We start from the raw sequence: 18,793 nt of genomic DNA on the forward strand, positions 1-18,793 counted from the left end.
GAAAATAATAAGTTGTCTTAGATACGTGTATGGATAAGATTAGATAAATTTATTCCAATTTTGGGCCCAGAGGGCATAACAGCAAGACAGCTTACAAAGAAGGAAATTTCAAAACAGAAAGTTTACAACATTAACTACAGGTTACATGGACTGCAAACTACATGTGGATGCAGCATGTTGGGGAAACAAGTACATACATTATATGAATTTCGAATCAGTGTATATAATGATTAATGCCTATCACAATGCAAAATATGCCATCCTTGGCACTGTGCAATGATTGTGTATTACTCTACTCCAAGTTTACACGTTGAATTTGTTTTTTAAACAATGACACAAAGTTTTTTCCCCCCACAGGAGTTTATAGAAAAAGACCCGTCTCAGACTGAAATTGTTCTACAATTTTCTCTGAACTCCCCAGCTATGTCAGGTCTTATGTCACCGCACTTCGTGCCCATCAACAACCCCCACACCTATGTCACTATGTATGAACGACTCGTGCAGATCCTACAGCAACAGAACCCGGACCTAGTCTTCATGCTCCTGACCAAGGTATCGTGAATTTCTTCCGTCTTATGGTGTTCTTTAATTGAATCACTTGAAAATTGCGGAGACAGGAGCCTGACGTGGGTTCAGATTGTAGATGAACTATTTCAATATTTCAAAGATTAGACATGTGTTAGTCCTATGGTCAGGATTTTTTTATGATGTTAAAAAACAACTTTTTCCAATTTGAGCATTCTGTGAGGAGTACAGTTTCTTTGCTACTGTATGACTATGCTTGTGTTTTATGTAATGTAAACTTACGAATAACAGCATTGATTTGAATGATTTTTACAAGGTTTTAGCTCACCTGAGCTGAAAGCTCATGTGAGCTTTTCTGATCGCCTGTTGTCTGTCATCTGTCCGTCCGTCCGTCTGTCTGCTTTGTTTCAGTTTGATTTCTAAAGACTTTTATATTTGACTGCTTTGTTTGATTTCTACAGACTTTTATATTTGACTGCTTTGTTTGATTTCTACAGACTTTATATTTGACTGCTTTGTTTGATTTCTACAGACTTTTATATTTGACTGCTTTGTTTGATTTCTACAGGCTTTTATATTTGACTGCTTTGTTTGATTTCTACAGGCTTTTATATTTGACTGCTTTGTTTGATTTCTACAGACTTTATATTTGACTGCTTTGTTTGATTTCTACAGACTTTCATATTTGACTGCTTTGTTTGATTTCTACAGGCTTTTATATTTGACTGGTTTGTTTGATTTCTACAGACTTTTATATTTGACTGGTTTGTGTGATTTCTACAGACTTTTATATTTGACTGCTTTGTTTGATTTCTACAGACTTTTATATTTGACTGCTTTGTTTGATTTCTACAGACTTTTATATTTGACTGCTTTGTTTGATTTCTACAGACTTTTATATTTGACTGCTTTGTTTCAGTTTGAGATTGCTCAGTGGCTGCAGAGCAAATCTCCTGCTCCGATTGAAGTGAAGAGATTTGTCAACATTCTGGCATCTGGCCTGTACAGCTGTGGTGTGGACCCTGATGCTAAACATAGCATGGTGTTTGAGGTAAAATATCACATCTTAGTGTGTAGATTTCATGTAGATTTCAATTCTTAAAATAAATTATGTCAATGAGACTTGAAATTAAACATGCACAAATAATTTAAAAAGAAAGTTATCTTACATGTACTGTATAAGTCGAATTTTTAACGAGTCACAAATTTTGTAATTTTCCCATAAAATGGGTAATATATATATTTAGCGAGAGTTAATTTTAGCCATTTTATAATTCCAGGAATCATAACTATTACCTCCGATGTGGAATAAATTTTTAACGATATTCAATTTTAGCGATCTCAACACCTTCACTAACAATGCCAAAATTAAATCATCGCTAAAAATTCTGCTTAATTTACGGTTATATCTCAGAGGGTTAAGAATTCCCTCCACCATCCTAGGCTATTTTCATGTCCATAAAATCAGAGATTACAAATCTTATACAGCATATATGCAGTTTATCTGCTTGGTTGTAAATTGTTGTGGTTAGTCAGTGCACAACTTTAAATGTGGTCATAAGTTATGATTTAATACGAGGTGGATGTATGCTACCCCTAATAAGGTTGATGTGTAGTGTGAGGTCAAAGTCATTCTTGTGTAGAGGTCAAAGTTCAAATTGGATTTGCAATGAATGATGATTGAAACTGCTAAAAGTAGAATCATTATGGGAGGGAAGGAGGTTTAATTTTCCAACAAGTCTGCAGAATCTAACTGAAATACATAATGTATACAATGCTTCAATGTACGAAATCCATATTCACAAAATGACATCACTGACAATGAAACTGTAAAATATTGGCAATCCATAATAATTTCTGGGAATTTAAATGATTCCGCAGTAAAACATGCTTACAACGAGCACGCTTAAAAAACGAGTTCACGCTTATGCGAAATGACTCAAGGACGTCAATTCGTGAGAAAATAAATTCGCGAGTGCCCTGTTGATCAAGTGTTTTTGCATGTATTTTAGCAATATAAAAATAAAAGCAAGAAATATTTTTTCGTGAGTGATGCAAAATTACGCGATAATAAATTTACAGTACTGTATTGTTAATTGATATTGAGAGGATAATAACGGAAATTATATTGAATTTAGCAAAGTTTAGCGATAACGACCTGTTTTTGGCCGGTCCTGGAGGTTTGCTATAACCAAGTTTTACTCTACACCATGCTCTTCAATTTTTCAGATTTACTTCAAACACCTGAAGGCTGTCCTGAAGCACAATTTTCCACAGAACCTTAACTATGTTTTGAACATAATTCTCACTGGTAAGCCTTATATTTGCTAAGGAGTATTCTTGTTTTAGAAAAAAGACTGAAGACTCTTCGACTTGACGTATATAAATGGTGTTCTTACGGAATTTCACATTTCTCAATGATTCCCCTCAGGTACTGCCGAGCAGAAGTTACATCCGAGATGCTGGCAGATTTTACAGCAGCATTGTTTTTACGAGGGAGACAACACCTCCAGGAGAACAGATGTTGGATCTGACATGTCTACGGAACAGGTGAAGTTATCGTCCAGCCAATCCTCTAGGATTTTGTTTGTTTAACCTCACTTTTCAGTGACCAAAAGTTTTGATCAGCATTACGCTCATCTTCAGTTAGAGAGGAGTGGATCACAAACCTTCAATTTGTAAAGGTTGATGGAATCCTAGTATTTATAGGAAATTAGGATTTTTACACCTTCTAAGGAGATCTATTACATTTTAAACATATTGCTTTAAAGAATTAAGTTATTTTGGGGCAAATAAATAAGCCAGTTATAAAGATAAAAAGCAAAGTACTGTAAACGTATTATAAGATAAGATAAATTTATTCCAATTTTGGGCCCAGAGGGCATAACAGTAAGACATTTTATAAAGAAGGAAATTCAAAAAAGAAAGAAAGTTTACAACATTAACTACAGGTTACATAGACTGCAAACTGCGTGTGGATGCAACATATTGGGGAAACAAGTACAAACATAAATGAATTGCTAATCATGTATATATACAAGTGGATGGACAGTATCAGTATTATACCAATATATGAATTATAAACTATAATGATTTTTGCAGTTTTAAAGCATCACTTCTTTTTCTGAAAGTTTGCACTAAATATTCGCTCAATTTTACAATTACTGGTTTGTCTTCATTAATCATCAACCAAGTAAATTTGTCCTTATTTGTTAGATAGATGAAATTTTTGTTGAACTTGTATATACCATTAAAAAACATATTTCTCTCTTCAACATAGAATGGACAATCAGTAAGGAAATGAAATTCATCTTCAACACAATTAAGGTTACATAATTCACATATTCTTTTGTTTCTTTCTAAAGAAATCTTCTGGCCAGAATTGGTTTTTGTAAATTCATATCTTCCTCTTTCAATTCGAAGGTCATGTGCACTAATTCGAAATCTACATAGAGTTTTTCTTAATTCTAGGGATTCTAAAAATATATAACTTTCCATAGTAAAGTTTTCTTTATACGAAAAATATGTTGTGAGTTTTCCTGATTTCTGACCCTCTTCACGTCGTTTTGACCAGTAAAGTAAAAATTGTTTCCGTACCTGATTCTTCATTTGTTTTTTGAAAAATGAGAATTTGAGATTTTTACAATTGGGTACCAAAATGCCCATTTTTTCCTTAAAATAATTAACGTTTTTGTACCAACAATTTATATTATATGAATTCAGATTGATATTCTCTGTATAAGCACTGTATAACAGGGATGATTCTGGGCAATTTGGAGTGTACGATATTTGGCGGAAATCGTTTTTTCAACAAGTTAGCGTAGATTTGATTTAGCGCATTCCTGAATTACTTTAAACATCTAGATTTACGGATGGCATTTAGCGATGTACTTGATTTAGCGGAAGCTGCGTTCCGCCAAAGGCGCTAAATAGAATACACAGCCAAACGTAATACATTTACAGTATACTTAAGTACTCAAGGTCAAAGATCAGGAGCATATTGTTTTCGGTCTGTCCCTCTCTGTCTGTCTCTGTCTGTCTGCAACTTAAATCTTGGATATAACTTTTGAACTTAACATGATAGAAATTCATACTAGTGAAGCTGAAAGTTCCATGTTGCATGTTATATATCTGATAAACATCAAGGTAATATCATGAAGTCTAAGGTCTCTATTTTATTATTGCCCCTTTCCTCCCCAGCCTCAATGTGCAAATTCAAAACTGTTGAAATTCGAATTTACTCATTGTTATAAAGGAAATAAAATGTGGCTTTGGATGAATTTAAAACAGGGTGATATTCATTATTTATTTCAATTTGTCTCCCCAAAAATAAAATGGGCCCAAAATTCATCTGTACTCAGAATATTTAAGAAAATTGTGGTCCACACTTCACTACACTTTGTACCTACATGTAACAACCATAATAGAAAAACGAATTGCATTAAAGTGCACCATGCAGGTTGACGCTGTGAGGTTTATTTTCTCACAAACATGCAAACAAAGCAGTATTGATATAACATTGTGTATTCATACCAAATAAATATAAGCCTCCTCCGCCGCTCAGGAAAACCATAGCTAAAAAACCCCAAATGTTTGAAAACCCTATGGAAACCTGTGTATCCGTGGGAATATTGCGGAGTAAGCACAAAATTGAGTGGCGGAACCTCACTCTTGTACATGTATGTATTAAATATGAATACCATTTTCATGTATTTTACAATGAAGAAAAATAAAAATATTGATAGAAAACTCGACTTGCTCGTGAGAGTGTGCGCTAGAAAATGAACACTCAATAATAACTCTTCTATAATCGAACACGTAAACTTGCCAAATGCTGAAACCTCATTGGCCGTAGCTCAAATAATAACTGAAACCTAGTAACAAGACACTTTCGTAATATTATTTACATGTCGTAAGGACAATTAATTTTCGCTATGTACGTAACGCGAAAAATTTTTATTCTTTGCATACTGATTTTGACTACTGCTACTCCCTTTCCCTGATCCTCTTAGGCACCTGATCCCTCCATGTTTTTAGAAGTGTATGTTTGGTCTGCTCTCAATTCTGTATTCTTTGCAGGATTTATGAGATTGATCACTATTTGTTATCTTCACTTTTTCATACTTTAGTTACTACTTTCTCGTCTTCTGTAATTGAACATTTACTATCGTTTTTTCTCCATCACAGACAAAGTATTGCCTGACCACCATCGGCCATTTCTTCCTCCAGCTGCGGACCTCGTCGACTGACCACGGATCTTTTGGACTTTATCCAGGGACCACCGTCTACCTCCCACACATAACTCGGCTATTGCAGGATCTGATGATCTGCTTTATCAACAAAGTCCTCCCAACACTGCAGGAAACCAACCCTACTCAGGGTAGGCACAGAGTGACACAGTAAAAAATCTGCAGGGAATTAAGATCCCTGTTAACCACTATTTGTTGTATTGTATCCAGACATTTTATTTTGCCCTCCTGTGATCTGATAGGTTATGACTATTAGTTGCATCCTATTGATTTTCAGGTCAAAATGTCACGAGGTGTTTCTAGCCTGCATTCAGCAATTGTTATCCAACTGATAGCTAAATAACCCTTTGTCAAGTGGTTGTCAGTTTTTATATTCAGATGAGGCATGGCTAGGAGGGAACCCTTATTGAATTACAGGTCAAGAGATTAAGAAGTCAAAGGTCATGTAATCATCAAACTTCATAGGCAGGTTGGACATGGCATGTAAATTTTCAGGTCAGAAAGGTCAATGATCACTTGACTTTGTAGTATGCATTGAGCAATTACTGTCTGACCATTAACACTGGAGCATTTTACTGTCTGACCATTAACACCGGAGCATTTTACTGTCTGACCATTAACACCGGAGCATTTTTATTACTGTCTGACCATTAACACCGGAGCATTTTACTGTGTGACCATTAACACCGGAGCATTTTACTGTCTGACCATTAACACCGGAGCATTTTTATTACTGTCTGACCATTAACACCGGAGCATTTTACTGTCTGACCATTAACACCGGAGCATTTTACTGGATAGGCATCTACCTAAGCAAACAATAATCAATCCCTATTGGTTGTCAGACCAAAAGGTCAATATGTGCTGTTTAAGCAGGTCAAAATTTAAAGCATATACCGACATCAACAAACTTGCATATTTTTGATGAGGAATATTATGTGTACCTGCAATCCTTGTCTTTAGTTCAGTGTGATCGATTTTCAATACTGTAGATTTCTTATTTTACGTGAGTACTTAATATCGCAAAATGATTGCATGAACATGAATTCGCCTGTCGTCTGTTCAGAGTTTTTAGATGTATTCTAGCAGTATAAAATTAAAAGCGAATGATTTTAATTTGCGAGTAATGCTTCTCACGAAATAGCGTGATCATAAATTCTTCGTGCATATTTACTGTAGAAATCTACAGTAGTACTTCATTTTATGTCAACTTTAACTTCTTGAAAATATCAGTTGACATTGTTTAACTGCAGGTTGACAGATACTTGATGTGATAGACAATTCTAGAATAAATTAAGAATTATATGAATTATCTTAATATCTATAGAAGATAAAATGTTATGATTTTTTTTTATAGTTCTAGACCTAATTTGGCAGACACACATCACTGCATTTGCTGCTTGGTTGCAGCCATTACAAACAGAGACTTCCCCACTGTTACCATGGATACAAGCTGATTGTGAAGCAGGAAAGAAAATGGTGGAAGCCTTTGTGTTTGTCACACAGTTTCTGCACCAAGCATTTCTCAGTAAGAAAGAATGAATCAGCAATGATGGAGAATAAATTTTCAGAACTATAGAAATTTGGAGATATGCCTCAGTCTTGATCTGAAAGATGGATTTTAAAGGCATACATGTACATGTAGTGTTTTTATCAATTTTGGTTGAATACCAATTTTCTTGTTTTCATGGCTGAACCAGACCACAAAATCAAGTGTTTTAAGAAATGAAATTTTTGCTCAAAAAGAAAAAAAACATATTGTAGATTTCCAAGAAATTGCATATCAAGAAAAAGATTTAAAAAAAAAAAATTTATGTATCCACAAATTAATTTTATGCCTACAGAAATGAAACCTCAGTATACGTAACTCGGAGCATATTTTAAAAGTCTCAATTTCCTGTGTACTTTTAAGCATTTCTCTATCAAAATTGAAGGATTTGTAGATATAACCTTGTGTTCTACAGTGTGATTTTATTGTAGACATCATCCCACCGTACCAGGGCGATACTTTGAGTAAGCTGTGGTGGTACTTCTGTGACGTGTTGTGTGGGAAACAAATTCCTGCTCATGTTACCAATGTATACAATCACGAATTTTCAACATTGCCATGGGAAGAGCTTAAACCTAACAATCGAGTCTTGGATACCATGATGCAGGCATGCTATGTTTGAATAAATACTTGAACTGCTCCAAGAATTTAAAGCTGCAGTGTGTTTTAAAAGGATGATTCAATAACCGATGTCAAATAAGAATTGTAAAACTCGAATGTCACACAACTGAACTTGTCAATACACACCAGTATATAACTTCCACATATTCATATTTTAATTTACAAATTTTCTTGTGAAAATGAAGTCTGTTTGGAACTCTTTGGAGTATTTTTAAATTTGTATAGAATAAGCATGTTCATAAAGCAGAAATCAAGACCAGCTGTACAAGTAGCGAAGAAAGAGAAATTTATATTATTTTAGATTACTTTGATTAAAACTGTTTGAATGATCCTAATATGAAATTATTAGAGTTGTACAATGGAAGTAAAAGAAATTCATGGTGTATATTTTTCTAAATATCTGTTGATGATGACCTTAAAAAGAAAGAAATTGGAAGCCTTTGGATTTTTACATGTACATTGTATGACTTCGCTTTTCAGGTTAAGGACCAGAATTGTCCGGAGAGCTTTGATCTTCTGGCCCATGTGGTGTGTCAGCTAAACTGGACCGATATTGTGGCTTTCTATGGGCAGTGTTATGGGGGGCAGGGAACCAGTCAGGCCCTGGCCTGTGTACTCCTGCTGTTGGTACAGTGTTACGGGGACCAGAAACATGTGGAGGTATGGAAGTCTCTGCTGCATTATTCCTTCAGAGGATGGGGGGGGGGGGGGGGGGGGGGGGGGGTTACAAACAGTTACAACACTTGTCTGAAAATCTATCATTTTGTTTTGAAATCTGAAGTTGACGTGATAGCTGATACAGTCTCTCATTACTGTATCTCCTCATGCACGGTATTTCCAGGAGTAAAAGTAACTATGGTGAACAAGTACTGCAACATGTCAATCCTAATTATCAATTTTTTTCTTCTTCAGATTCCAACGCTGGAGCAAAAGACTCTGACTGCAGAGACATATGATTGGTCAACTTTGACCTCAGACAACTACAGACATGCCAGTAATTGGTTCTTACAAACATGTGACCCACGATGTGTTTTAGCAGAGAGGTCCTCATCCATGGCTTTAGGGTTAAGGTTAGAAAGTTTAGAAAATGATGAGATTAATCTGTGTACAGCTTTGAATCGCTCCTTGTTATTTTCATAGTTTCTTGTGAAAATCTTGTTTTCACACAGTATAAATGTTAAGTGTAGCTGGCAAGATTATTCATTATAGTCTAAATCTTACTTTATGTCCTACGGTTTTGTACATTCATAAGTTAAATTCTGCCTGGTAACACAGAAAAGTTGTTGCAGTTTAACAGTCATGATTGTAACACATTATCAGTTTAGCAGTCATGATTGTAACACATCATTTCGACTTGACAGGTTGTTGAAGACTGCCTCAGGTTTCAGTGTGAAGTCATCCATGACCTGGACCTCTGACCTTTCGATGAAGCGCCAGTGCTACATACACAGTGTGGTGCAGCTGATGTGTCAGTGCACGTTTGAGGCTGACGTCAACCTGGACACTATTTCTATGATTTTGATGAATCTTCTGACAGAGGTGGAAACTGTCACGAGTGCAAGTAAGCTGACCTTGAGATCAATCAGTCAGTGTATATTTATACATAGATGTACTAAAAGATCAAGCTTAGCAACCATTTCTGCCATGTGTGACCTGGATGACATTAAATGACCCAAAAGATGAAATATGCATTGATATCATTTTATCATATAAGGACAAAACATGTGCTTGAAAGTCTTGCATATAAGTTTCATTGAACACACTTACAATGCATTCATGATTACAGTGAAGTGATTTTCATTTCCAGTAGTTTTTAAACATTATTAACTTACTGGATATAACAAATTACATTTATAGCAAAAAATTGTGTGTCCCCAGCACTTCACTATAAGTGTGTTTTACTGTACATGTATTAGACTTCATTGTTTATTTCTGCTGGGTGACTGATTTCAATGGTGCAATCAGAAGTACAAGGTATTTTCAGATCTCCATCGTATTCTCTATCTCCTATGACAAATAAAAATGAGTTTACAATGAAGACAAACACAGACACCCCCCTCCCCACGCTAAATAATTAGAGAGTACAGGGACTGTATGATCAGTTGATTTAGCAGGATTCATATTTTAACTCCGTAGATGGAATGGAGGACCAATGATATACTTACATTTATATTAATAAATAATAATAATAAGACCTTTATTTAACCAGGATTACATATTTAGCGATAACGCTAGTTTTCAATATGGTCCTGCATATAACATACATACAGACAGATATTAGTCAAATAAACACAGATTAAAAGAAGTAGAATACATATAAACTTAAGAAATAATTATGAATGTAAGATAAATAGAATACAAAATGAAGCTTAAAAAGTATGGTGATAATCTCTAAGATAATTTCTCTTAAAACACGCAACACTCGTTGAGTTTCTTATGTTTTGACTCAAGGCATTCCACACTGTGCTCCCTGAAATGCTGAAAGATCTTCTATAATATTCTGTTTTTGCCCTGGGTATATACAAAATATTTGAATAAGAATTTCTAGTTTGCCTCTGACTGACTTCGGATACATATTTAAAAACATTTAAATAATCTGGCATTAAACCATGTAAAACTTTATACACTAAAATGACTTTTCTATAGACAAAGTAATCTGATAGAGGCAACCAGTTAAGTTCTGTAAACATGACATTAGATGGTGTTTCAAAATTTCTGATGTTAAGAATTACCCTTGCAGCTCGTTTTTGCAATATAAAAAGCTTATTCACATTTTCAGCATTTCTTGGATTGCTCCATATAGTACAACAATATGTAAAATGTGGAAAAATCATAGTATTAAAAATCTTCAGCAGCGCATCGTTTGACATAAAATATCTTATTCTTCTTAAAATGCCAATTCTCTTGGAAATCTTGTTCATAAGTGATTCTATATGACTTTTCCAGGACAAAGTTTCATCAATAATAATACCAAGTAATTTTGACTCCTGAACACATTCTATGACATGGTTATTTATCACTAAATTTAATTTTCGATACTTTGATAATTTTTGTGCCGATCCAATAAGCATACATTGAGTTTTAGACAGGTTTAAGCTTAATTTATTTTCCTTAATCCACATTATACTGCGCTGAAGATCTTCATACATCTTTGACTCAATATTTTCCACTGACTTATCTGTTACATCTTGTGAAGTATCATCTGCATACATATTTACATGAGAATGTTTCAGTGCTTGTGGATAGTCATTAATATACAGGATAAAAAACAATGGGCCTAAAATAGAGCCTTGCGGAACTCCAATGGTTACATTTCTTTCCTCCGATAAATTGCCTTTCCAAATAACTCTCTGTGTACGATTTGTTAGATATGATTTAAACCATTCAAAAGTATCATTGCATATGCCAAATGACTTGAGTTTGTGTAATAAAACCTTGTGATTTATAGTGTCAAATGCTTTCCGTAAGTCTATAAAAATTACACCAGTAAGTTTACCTTCATCAATATTTTTAAGCCATCTATCTACTAGAGAAATAAGACTACTTTCACATGAGTGTTTTGGCCTAAAACCAGACTGACAATCTGTAATTAGAGAATTTACTGACAAATACTCATAAAATGAATTAAAAACATGCCTTTCTAAAATTTTGCTCACACAAGGTAAAATGGATACAGGCCGATAATTATTAACTAGACATTCATCCCCTGATTTAAAAAGTGGTACAACTCGTGCCTTTTTCCAGTCATCTGCACAAGTACATGAAGATATAGAATAGTTGAAAATATATGCAAGAATATCACATACACTGTTTGATGAAAGTTTTAGAAGTTTGACAGAGATACCATCCAAACCTGTTGCCTTTGATGCAGACATACATTTTATCTCATTTTCAATAAATTCTGCAGTTATACCTGGTATTGTATAAGAATTTTTAGGCATTTGTTCTTCAACTGTAGGTAAAGTGTCATCAAAATGTTTTCCTAGCTCATGACCAATGTTACAAAAGTAATTATTAAAACATTCGGCAATATCCTTTGTATCTTTAAAAATTACGTTATTGTCCTTAAGAAATGTACAGTTTGTATTCGTTTTCTTAGATGGTAAGAATTGCCTAAGTTTGTCCCACATGTCCTTGGGCTTGTTTTCTGCCTGGGAAATTGCTTCCTCAACAAATGCATGTTTTGCCTCCCTGATCTTTTTCGTCACCCTGTTTCTTGATGCTCTGTATAGGTTCCACGCGTGATCATCATTACTCTGTGTCGCCTTTTTAAAGAGGTGTTCACGACAGTGCATTTCTGTAAGTATGTCATCGTTTATCCATTCTTCTGAACGTGAGTTAATTCTTCTTTCTTTTAGAGGAATGTGTTTATCCACCACTTCAAAAAATTTTGAATAAAAGAATTGCCACATAGTATCAATATCCACCATTTCATATATGGGACTCCAGTCAATAGTGTTTAGTTCTTCTTGAAAACTGCTCTCATTTAAGTTTTTAAAATTTCTATATTTAATATGAACGTGACTGTTTGCACCGGCTCTAATTTTACCATTTACAGCGTAAATCAAGTTGTGGTCACTTAATCCTATTGGGAATACTCCTGATGAAGAAAACTTATCCGGACTATTTACATAAATATGGTCAATTAAAGTACTGGAGTCTTTAGTCTCACGTGTAGGGTTTTTTATCAGTTGCTGAAATCCAATGTTTTTCATGATAGTCTTTAAACGCTTTGTCTTGTACTCATCCACATTGAAATCGCCCATAATTAGAATATCTTTGTGTTCTGCTATTAGTTGTTCAATCCGCCCCTCAAACTTCTCTAACCAATCTACTGTGGAATCTGGAGGTCGATAAGATAAAGCACAGGATGTCTTAGTCTTATTCAGTCAAACCTCGGTATCTTTAAGTCGATGGGACTAAGAAAAAACTTTTGAGATATCCGAGGATTCGAGATATCGAAGGTAAAATACTTAAAGATTAAGTGGTTGGGATTTCCGAATCACTTCGACATATTCATGGTATCCGAGATCTCTGTGTTCGAGATACCGAAGTTCAACTAGATAGATAGATATTTATTAGATTCGAGTTATCAAAAGTAAATACTTAAAGAACAATTGGGTGGGACTTCTGAATCACTTCGACATATACATGGTATCTGAGATATCAGTGTTTGAGATACTGAAGTTCAACTAGATAGACAGAGAGATATTTCTTATGATACTTACATATATACACATATTTATACGAATTTCTCATTATTTCCATTATTAGACATGACAAGCGCTCAAATTTACGATTAATACATGAAATAGTGCATCATGTCAAACTATGGAAATGATGCTAAAAAGATGAAAAGAATACAAGAAAAGAATGCTTCCAGTTTTTTTTATGGGAGTGTACATGTATTTGTGGTATGTTTTGTCATTGTACAGGTGTACCATTGTCTGACATTAGAAACACTGTACTTTTATAAATACCACTTACCATAGACTGTTTTACCAGCTGTCAAACATGTGACTGTCCTCTGTGTTTTCAGTTTCAGACACGCATATTCAGGAAGACGAGAGTCTGGATTTGGTGAGGGAAATATTTGCTCTTCTCAACAACTGCAATCCTGAAAACAACTCTGTCTCTGTTGTCATGACAACCATCATCCAATGGCTGCAGTCCTCCCCCAGAAGCATTCTCCTGATGCCCTGTGTTCGAGTGGCGTCACGATGCCTGGCTTCTCACAGACACATCGTCATTATTGTAGAGGAATGTATCCATGTGTATTTCAGAGGAGGTATGATGAAATATGTTTACCTTATAGTGATTGTACAGTGCACATTGTCAACTATTTATTAATAGAAGTTTGAATTTAGCTGCATTTAATCAGTCTATCCTATCTTTAAAGGCTTGGACCAAGTTCCGGGAGGGGGTTGGGACCATGTTTTAGCTGCCATGCAGATCCCTGATCTCAATATCGAGGACTTCCTGAAAACAGCCCTTGAGGAGGGGACATTCCTACTGTTATACGGGTACATCGTACAGAAACTTCCTCTCTGTCAGCAGTTAACGGATGAACAGATTTTGATCCGTCAGTTGTTGGACTGGATCAGCAATGCTAAACCAGTGTAAGTGTCATTTACAGTGAAACTTCTCCAAACCGGCCCCTCAGAATACCGGTTCTCCCTGAATATCGGCCGATTTTTAAAGTCCTGGCAGAAATCTTAACATTTCCTTACAAAGAAAGTCTTACAAAACCGGCCACCCCTGAAAACCGGACATCGGCCACTTTTTGAAGTACATTTGTTAACAAACATGTGTAATTTACCCTTAACATATTGGCCACTTTTTGAAGACAAGAAAATCTTGGCCAAAGGTTAATTAAGATCGTCCAGGTGTGCAAATTGACTGACCAACTGGCCAAGTATGAAATTATCCATTGGAGGTGTGAAAAACACTAGTGGCCTCTTCAATTTCTATTGTTTACCTGTGCTGTCAAGCGTGTTAATTGACACTTAGCTAATCCAAGAGACCCTTCCAAATTCTGTACAAAATGTAAAAAACAGTTAGGAAATTATTGAATGAATACCATATCAAACGCCATATTGTTTCACCATACTTTCGTATGGATATAAGTGGTAGTTAATAAAGAACAAACCCATGACTGTTAATGATAATTATTAAAAGATAGATTAATTTTCTTGGTTTCCATAGACTTAAAATTCCAAAGAAATATTCAAATTACAATTTCATATTTACTACTGTACTTTTTAAAAACGTCAAAACAAAATTGTTAATGACATAAGCGATGAATGTAAACAGAGTTTTTATAGGTAAGAGGAATTCCAATAATAGGCCTCTATGTTTTCTTCATGTATCCTGTTATAGATTTTCAGTTTAAAATTAGATGATTTCAGCGAGAATATTTCTTGTAATTCATAATTATCTTTAGGTACAAGCGGACTAATTTGATCTCCACCGATAATTGATCATAGATCACCAGATCAAAGTGAACAGTACCTACTTTGTGAATATTGAGATAAAATGTCTATAATTGCTATATTCTCGGTATACTGGCTATCCCTCTAAACCGGCCGTTTTTTCCGGTTCGAGAGCCGACCGGTTTAGAGAAGTTTCACTGTATTACGTAAAAAACTTTTGCACCGTCATATCTCAGGACTGTTACCAGAGAAAAGGTGTTTGTAATTTTACTGTGTGAGTACTTTACAATTGTATGGGTAGTCACACTTCTAGGCTCAAGAAGCAGTAGGTAGCTTGTAGCTTGTGTTTTCTAGGAGCACTTGTGATATTTCCTAGATGTTTTTATTTTCCAGGCAGGAGAATGAGAGCAAGTTACTACTTTTGTGGTTTAAGAGTCTGGAGCTGATCCTGAGACAACTGGACTTTGGATGTGCTCACACGACAATAATAAAAATGCTGTCTACCATGGTGACCTCTTTGCACTTGCTTGGTGAAGACAGGGCCAGTGGTGGTTTGTTGGGTGCTATTGGACTAGGGAAACGTTCCAGTCTATCACCTGTGTAAGTAATTAGGTGGAGAAGTAAAGCTTTGAAGTGAAGTGTGGAAGTTACAGTAAAGATTGCAATAAAACTGTATCAGGAGTACTCAGCTGGATACTATATATTTGATTATCAGTAGTTTCTTAGATGTTGAAATGCGCATGATGGAAAATATTACAAATGAATTTAACATTGTAGATTTCGAATATCATGTCGTTCATTGGCAGCCATGATAACCCTACAGGTGTATGATGAAATGAGAATACGTTTACAACCTGGACAGTCATTGGCTAGCAATGGAGCTACCAAACAGGAAGTGGGAGCTCTTTTGTCAATGAAGTCAAATAAAGCGTACCAGTCCTACAGAAGTGAAATTGAAATTTTGTGTGACTTGGTTCAGAATGAAAATTATGGATTGCGACAGACTCTGAGCTTGATCCATCAGTTATCTCAAATGTTCTACAGGGAGAAAGAATTCCTGTCTGTACTACATTTGTTTGACAAGTAGATAACCGTGCCGTTTATCTTTCCATAAAACAGTCGTGTTTTAATCTCATTGTCGCATGTATATATATATATATATAATTGTATTTTCAAGATAGTGTATACCGGTGTATAGATGGAAACTACACGTTTATATTCTTTTATGTTTCAAGTCTGTACATTGACATTGTATTGTATAATCGAAGGGTGATATTTTAAGGGTTGTTGGATGTACTGGATGTACTTGCATAAAAATGTGAAAATAAACAATTTTTTTTTTTTGTCAGGCAATACTGCATCTTCAAATAATGTTTTATATTCATAATTTTTTTTCACAACTGCATGTTGATGGTGCTAAAATGATAATACAAGACCAGTAGTTTTGAATAACAGGGATTATTGGGTTATAAAGCTTTACTATGTACATTGTAGGTCAGACAAAGAAGAAATTCATTGTTAGTTGGTTAATTATCTTTTTTATTCCCCCCACCTTGCCGGATTGAAGATCATGTTCTGTAATGATTTGTCCATTTGTGTGCGGCTGTAAACCTTTGCATGATCATGATATTTTACCTCTGCAAGACAGATATTTCATGTTAGGTTAAATGAAAGGTCAAGGTCAAATTTACCACAATAGGACGCGACTGTTATAAGGGTATTGTGTTTCACAAGCCTACCTTGTTTACTAAAGGTGTAATTTAATGTACAACATACAAATCGTGGTCTCCATGCAATGCTATACTTGTACAGATGTAACTTTTGTGTGTAGTGTGCTATGTGAACTTTTTATGTACAGAAATATTGTTAGTACCTTTAAACATGAATTATTGAAACAATGGCATTCATTTTCTGAAACAAATTTAAAGGGCAAAAATTGATATTGCTCTTCTTTATAATTATGGCGGAGTGAGAAGGGAGGTAACTCATAATTACTCCAGATTTATATCATACAGAATCTGCATTCATTACATGTCATATTGATGAAGGTCAAATTGCTCGGTTTTTATTACATCAATATGGCCTCTGGAAACTGAGTGCAGGTCACTATTGATACTTAATATAAATATTATGTTTCACTTTGTTAAATGTGCAAATTACATGTTTCACTTTGTTAAATGTGCGAATTACATATAGTGAATAAAGTATTGGTCATGTTGAATCTAATAAAATCATATGTTGATCAGTTTATTCACTACATGCTAAGTTTGCCAAAGTTCAACATTGTATGCACTAAACTTCATATACTTTGTATAAGGCATATGCAAAAATCATAGATTTGGAAGTGTAATTTTTTTTAATGAAAAACAAATGACTGTATTTTAGAGCCAAAATGATGAGAGTTATGCTGCAGGTGTAGGGTTGTCCCAGAAATTTGTTAGCTTAAAACAATTTGTGATTGTTATTGGGTAAAAGGGTTTTCTTGGGGGATCCTCTGCACTCTTCATTCATTAAGAGAAAGTCCACACAGGAACTCGAGTATGAGTTATGGAGAAAATTTTTGGCCCTCAAGTCTTAAAAACAACAATGGGGTGTTTGAAGCTTTTCCTTTCTGCTTGCAACTTTTACCAATCCTTGATATTTATTTGGATGTCAACACAACTTTTACCAATCCTTGATATTTATTTGGATGTCAACACACATATATATACTTGTACACCGAAGATAGAATAATATACGGATTTTAGTAGTCCAGTTTAAGGGTCCACTAGTGAAATTTGGACTAAATTGTATGCCAGTCTCCGATTTCAAGCATGCAGATGTACACAAATAAATGGAACCGTATTTTAATTGTCTTCAACAAAATTCATTTCAACTTCACATATTGTTTTTGTATTCTTTTCTCAGGACTTGTACATGTGTTATGATCACACCAAATCAAAATATTGAAATACACATTTAAATACACGAACATGGGCTGTTTGAACTAATTAATGTGGAGGAAGATTTTTTGTCAAGGTACATGTACTTGTGACAAGGACTTAGAAATACCTATCTAAATGAGGTATATGTTCCCCGTTGTATTGTCTCCTGATATATTGCTGGAATGCATCATTCTCAGCAGCTTCGAAGGTTGTAGTGTAATTACCTTTACGTCAACACCACCCCCCCCATGAATTATGCAGATGAAAGATTTTTAAAATTCATTTTAAAAGTACAAAATGTGTCAAATTGTTGCTCTCTCTCTCTGGCATTGAATAGGAAAATCAAACCCTCACAAATTACTGTCCTTTTTTTGGTTTCCATAGCAACTCTTAAAAAACATACTCAGATGGAAATGAATTGAAGTTTGACTGTGATGGTGGATGTTATGTTTTGTGTAGTATATAATGTAATGATATAATTCCTTGTTTTGTTATACCTTTCAGGAAATAAATGATAAGTTGAATTTGTTTTGTACTAACTTGTCTGTATGTGCTGACAGTTTGTAAATACAGGAAAACTTTGAGGCCATTTTCACCCGGAGGATATTCTCTGAAAAGTCAAATGGAGGATAACTTGTAATATTGTTCTATGTCTACAAGTGACACATATCTTGTAATTACATGTTTATTAGTGGACAGCCCCTTTTAATATGACCCATCATAAAGCCTCCCATGGCAGAATAATTAATGAGGCAATTTTATTGGTCACTCAGGAAAGACCAAAAGTGATTCTGTCCAATCAGCACGTTCCTTGCGGTGTATTTTTGTTACACAATATTGCTGTGATAGCAAGGTTAAAGTAAAACTAATTTCTGTGGAAACGAGGGGGTTATTCATACTCAGTAAATAACCCCAGAAATTAAAGTAATACTACCATTAAAAACCTAAGAGTTCTGTTTCTGTAACAATTAGTTTGATTGGACAGCAAAAATT

General features: G+C 34.7%; 1 protein-coding gene across 2 annotated transcripts in view; it reads left to right on the top strand.

Moving 5' to 3' along the window:
- The window catches only part of LOC125654441 (ectopic P granules protein 5 homolog), a 53,063-nt gene extending 34,739 nt beyond the window's left edge, over nt 1–18,324 (top strand). For both annotated transcript variants that reach the window (XM_056143913.1, XM_056143914.1), the window contains exons 33-46: nt 358–552; nt 1,445–1,576; nt 2,755–2,836; nt 2,957–3,075; nt 5,713–5,905; nt 7,132–7,302; nt 7,755–7,930; nt 8,425–8,604; nt 8,857–9,014; nt 9,306–9,505; nt 13,484–13,732; nt 13,844–14,063; nt 15,270–15,476; nt 15,654–18,324. In XM_056143913.1, coding sequence (XP_055999888.1) covers nt 358–552; nt 1,445–1,576; nt 2,755–2,836; nt 2,957–3,075; nt 5,713–5,905; nt 7,132–7,302; nt 7,755–7,930; nt 8,425–8,604; nt 8,857–9,014; nt 9,306–9,505; nt 13,484–13,732; nt 13,844–14,063; nt 15,270–15,476; nt 15,654–15,963 — 2,592 coding nt within the window. In that variant the 3' untranslated portion in view covers nt 15,964–18,324. The remainder of the gene's footprint in view (nt 1–357; nt 553–1,444; nt 1,577–2,754; nt 2,837–2,956; nt 3,076–5,712; nt 5,906–7,131; nt 7,303–7,754; nt 7,931–8,424; nt 8,605–8,856; nt 9,015–9,305; nt 9,506–13,483; nt 13,733–13,843; nt 14,064–15,269; nt 15,477–15,653) is intronic.
- Nucleotides 18,325–18,793: the final 469 nt, after the last annotated feature.

The sequence above is a fragment of the Ostrea edulis genome, chromosome 7 (assembly GCF_947568905.1).
Source record: "Ostrea edulis chromosome 7, xbOstEdul1.1, whole genome shotgun sequence".
In the NCBI taxonomy this organism is placed as follows: Eukaryota; Metazoa; Mollusca; class Bivalvia; order Ostreida; family Ostreidae; genus Ostrea; species Ostrea edulis.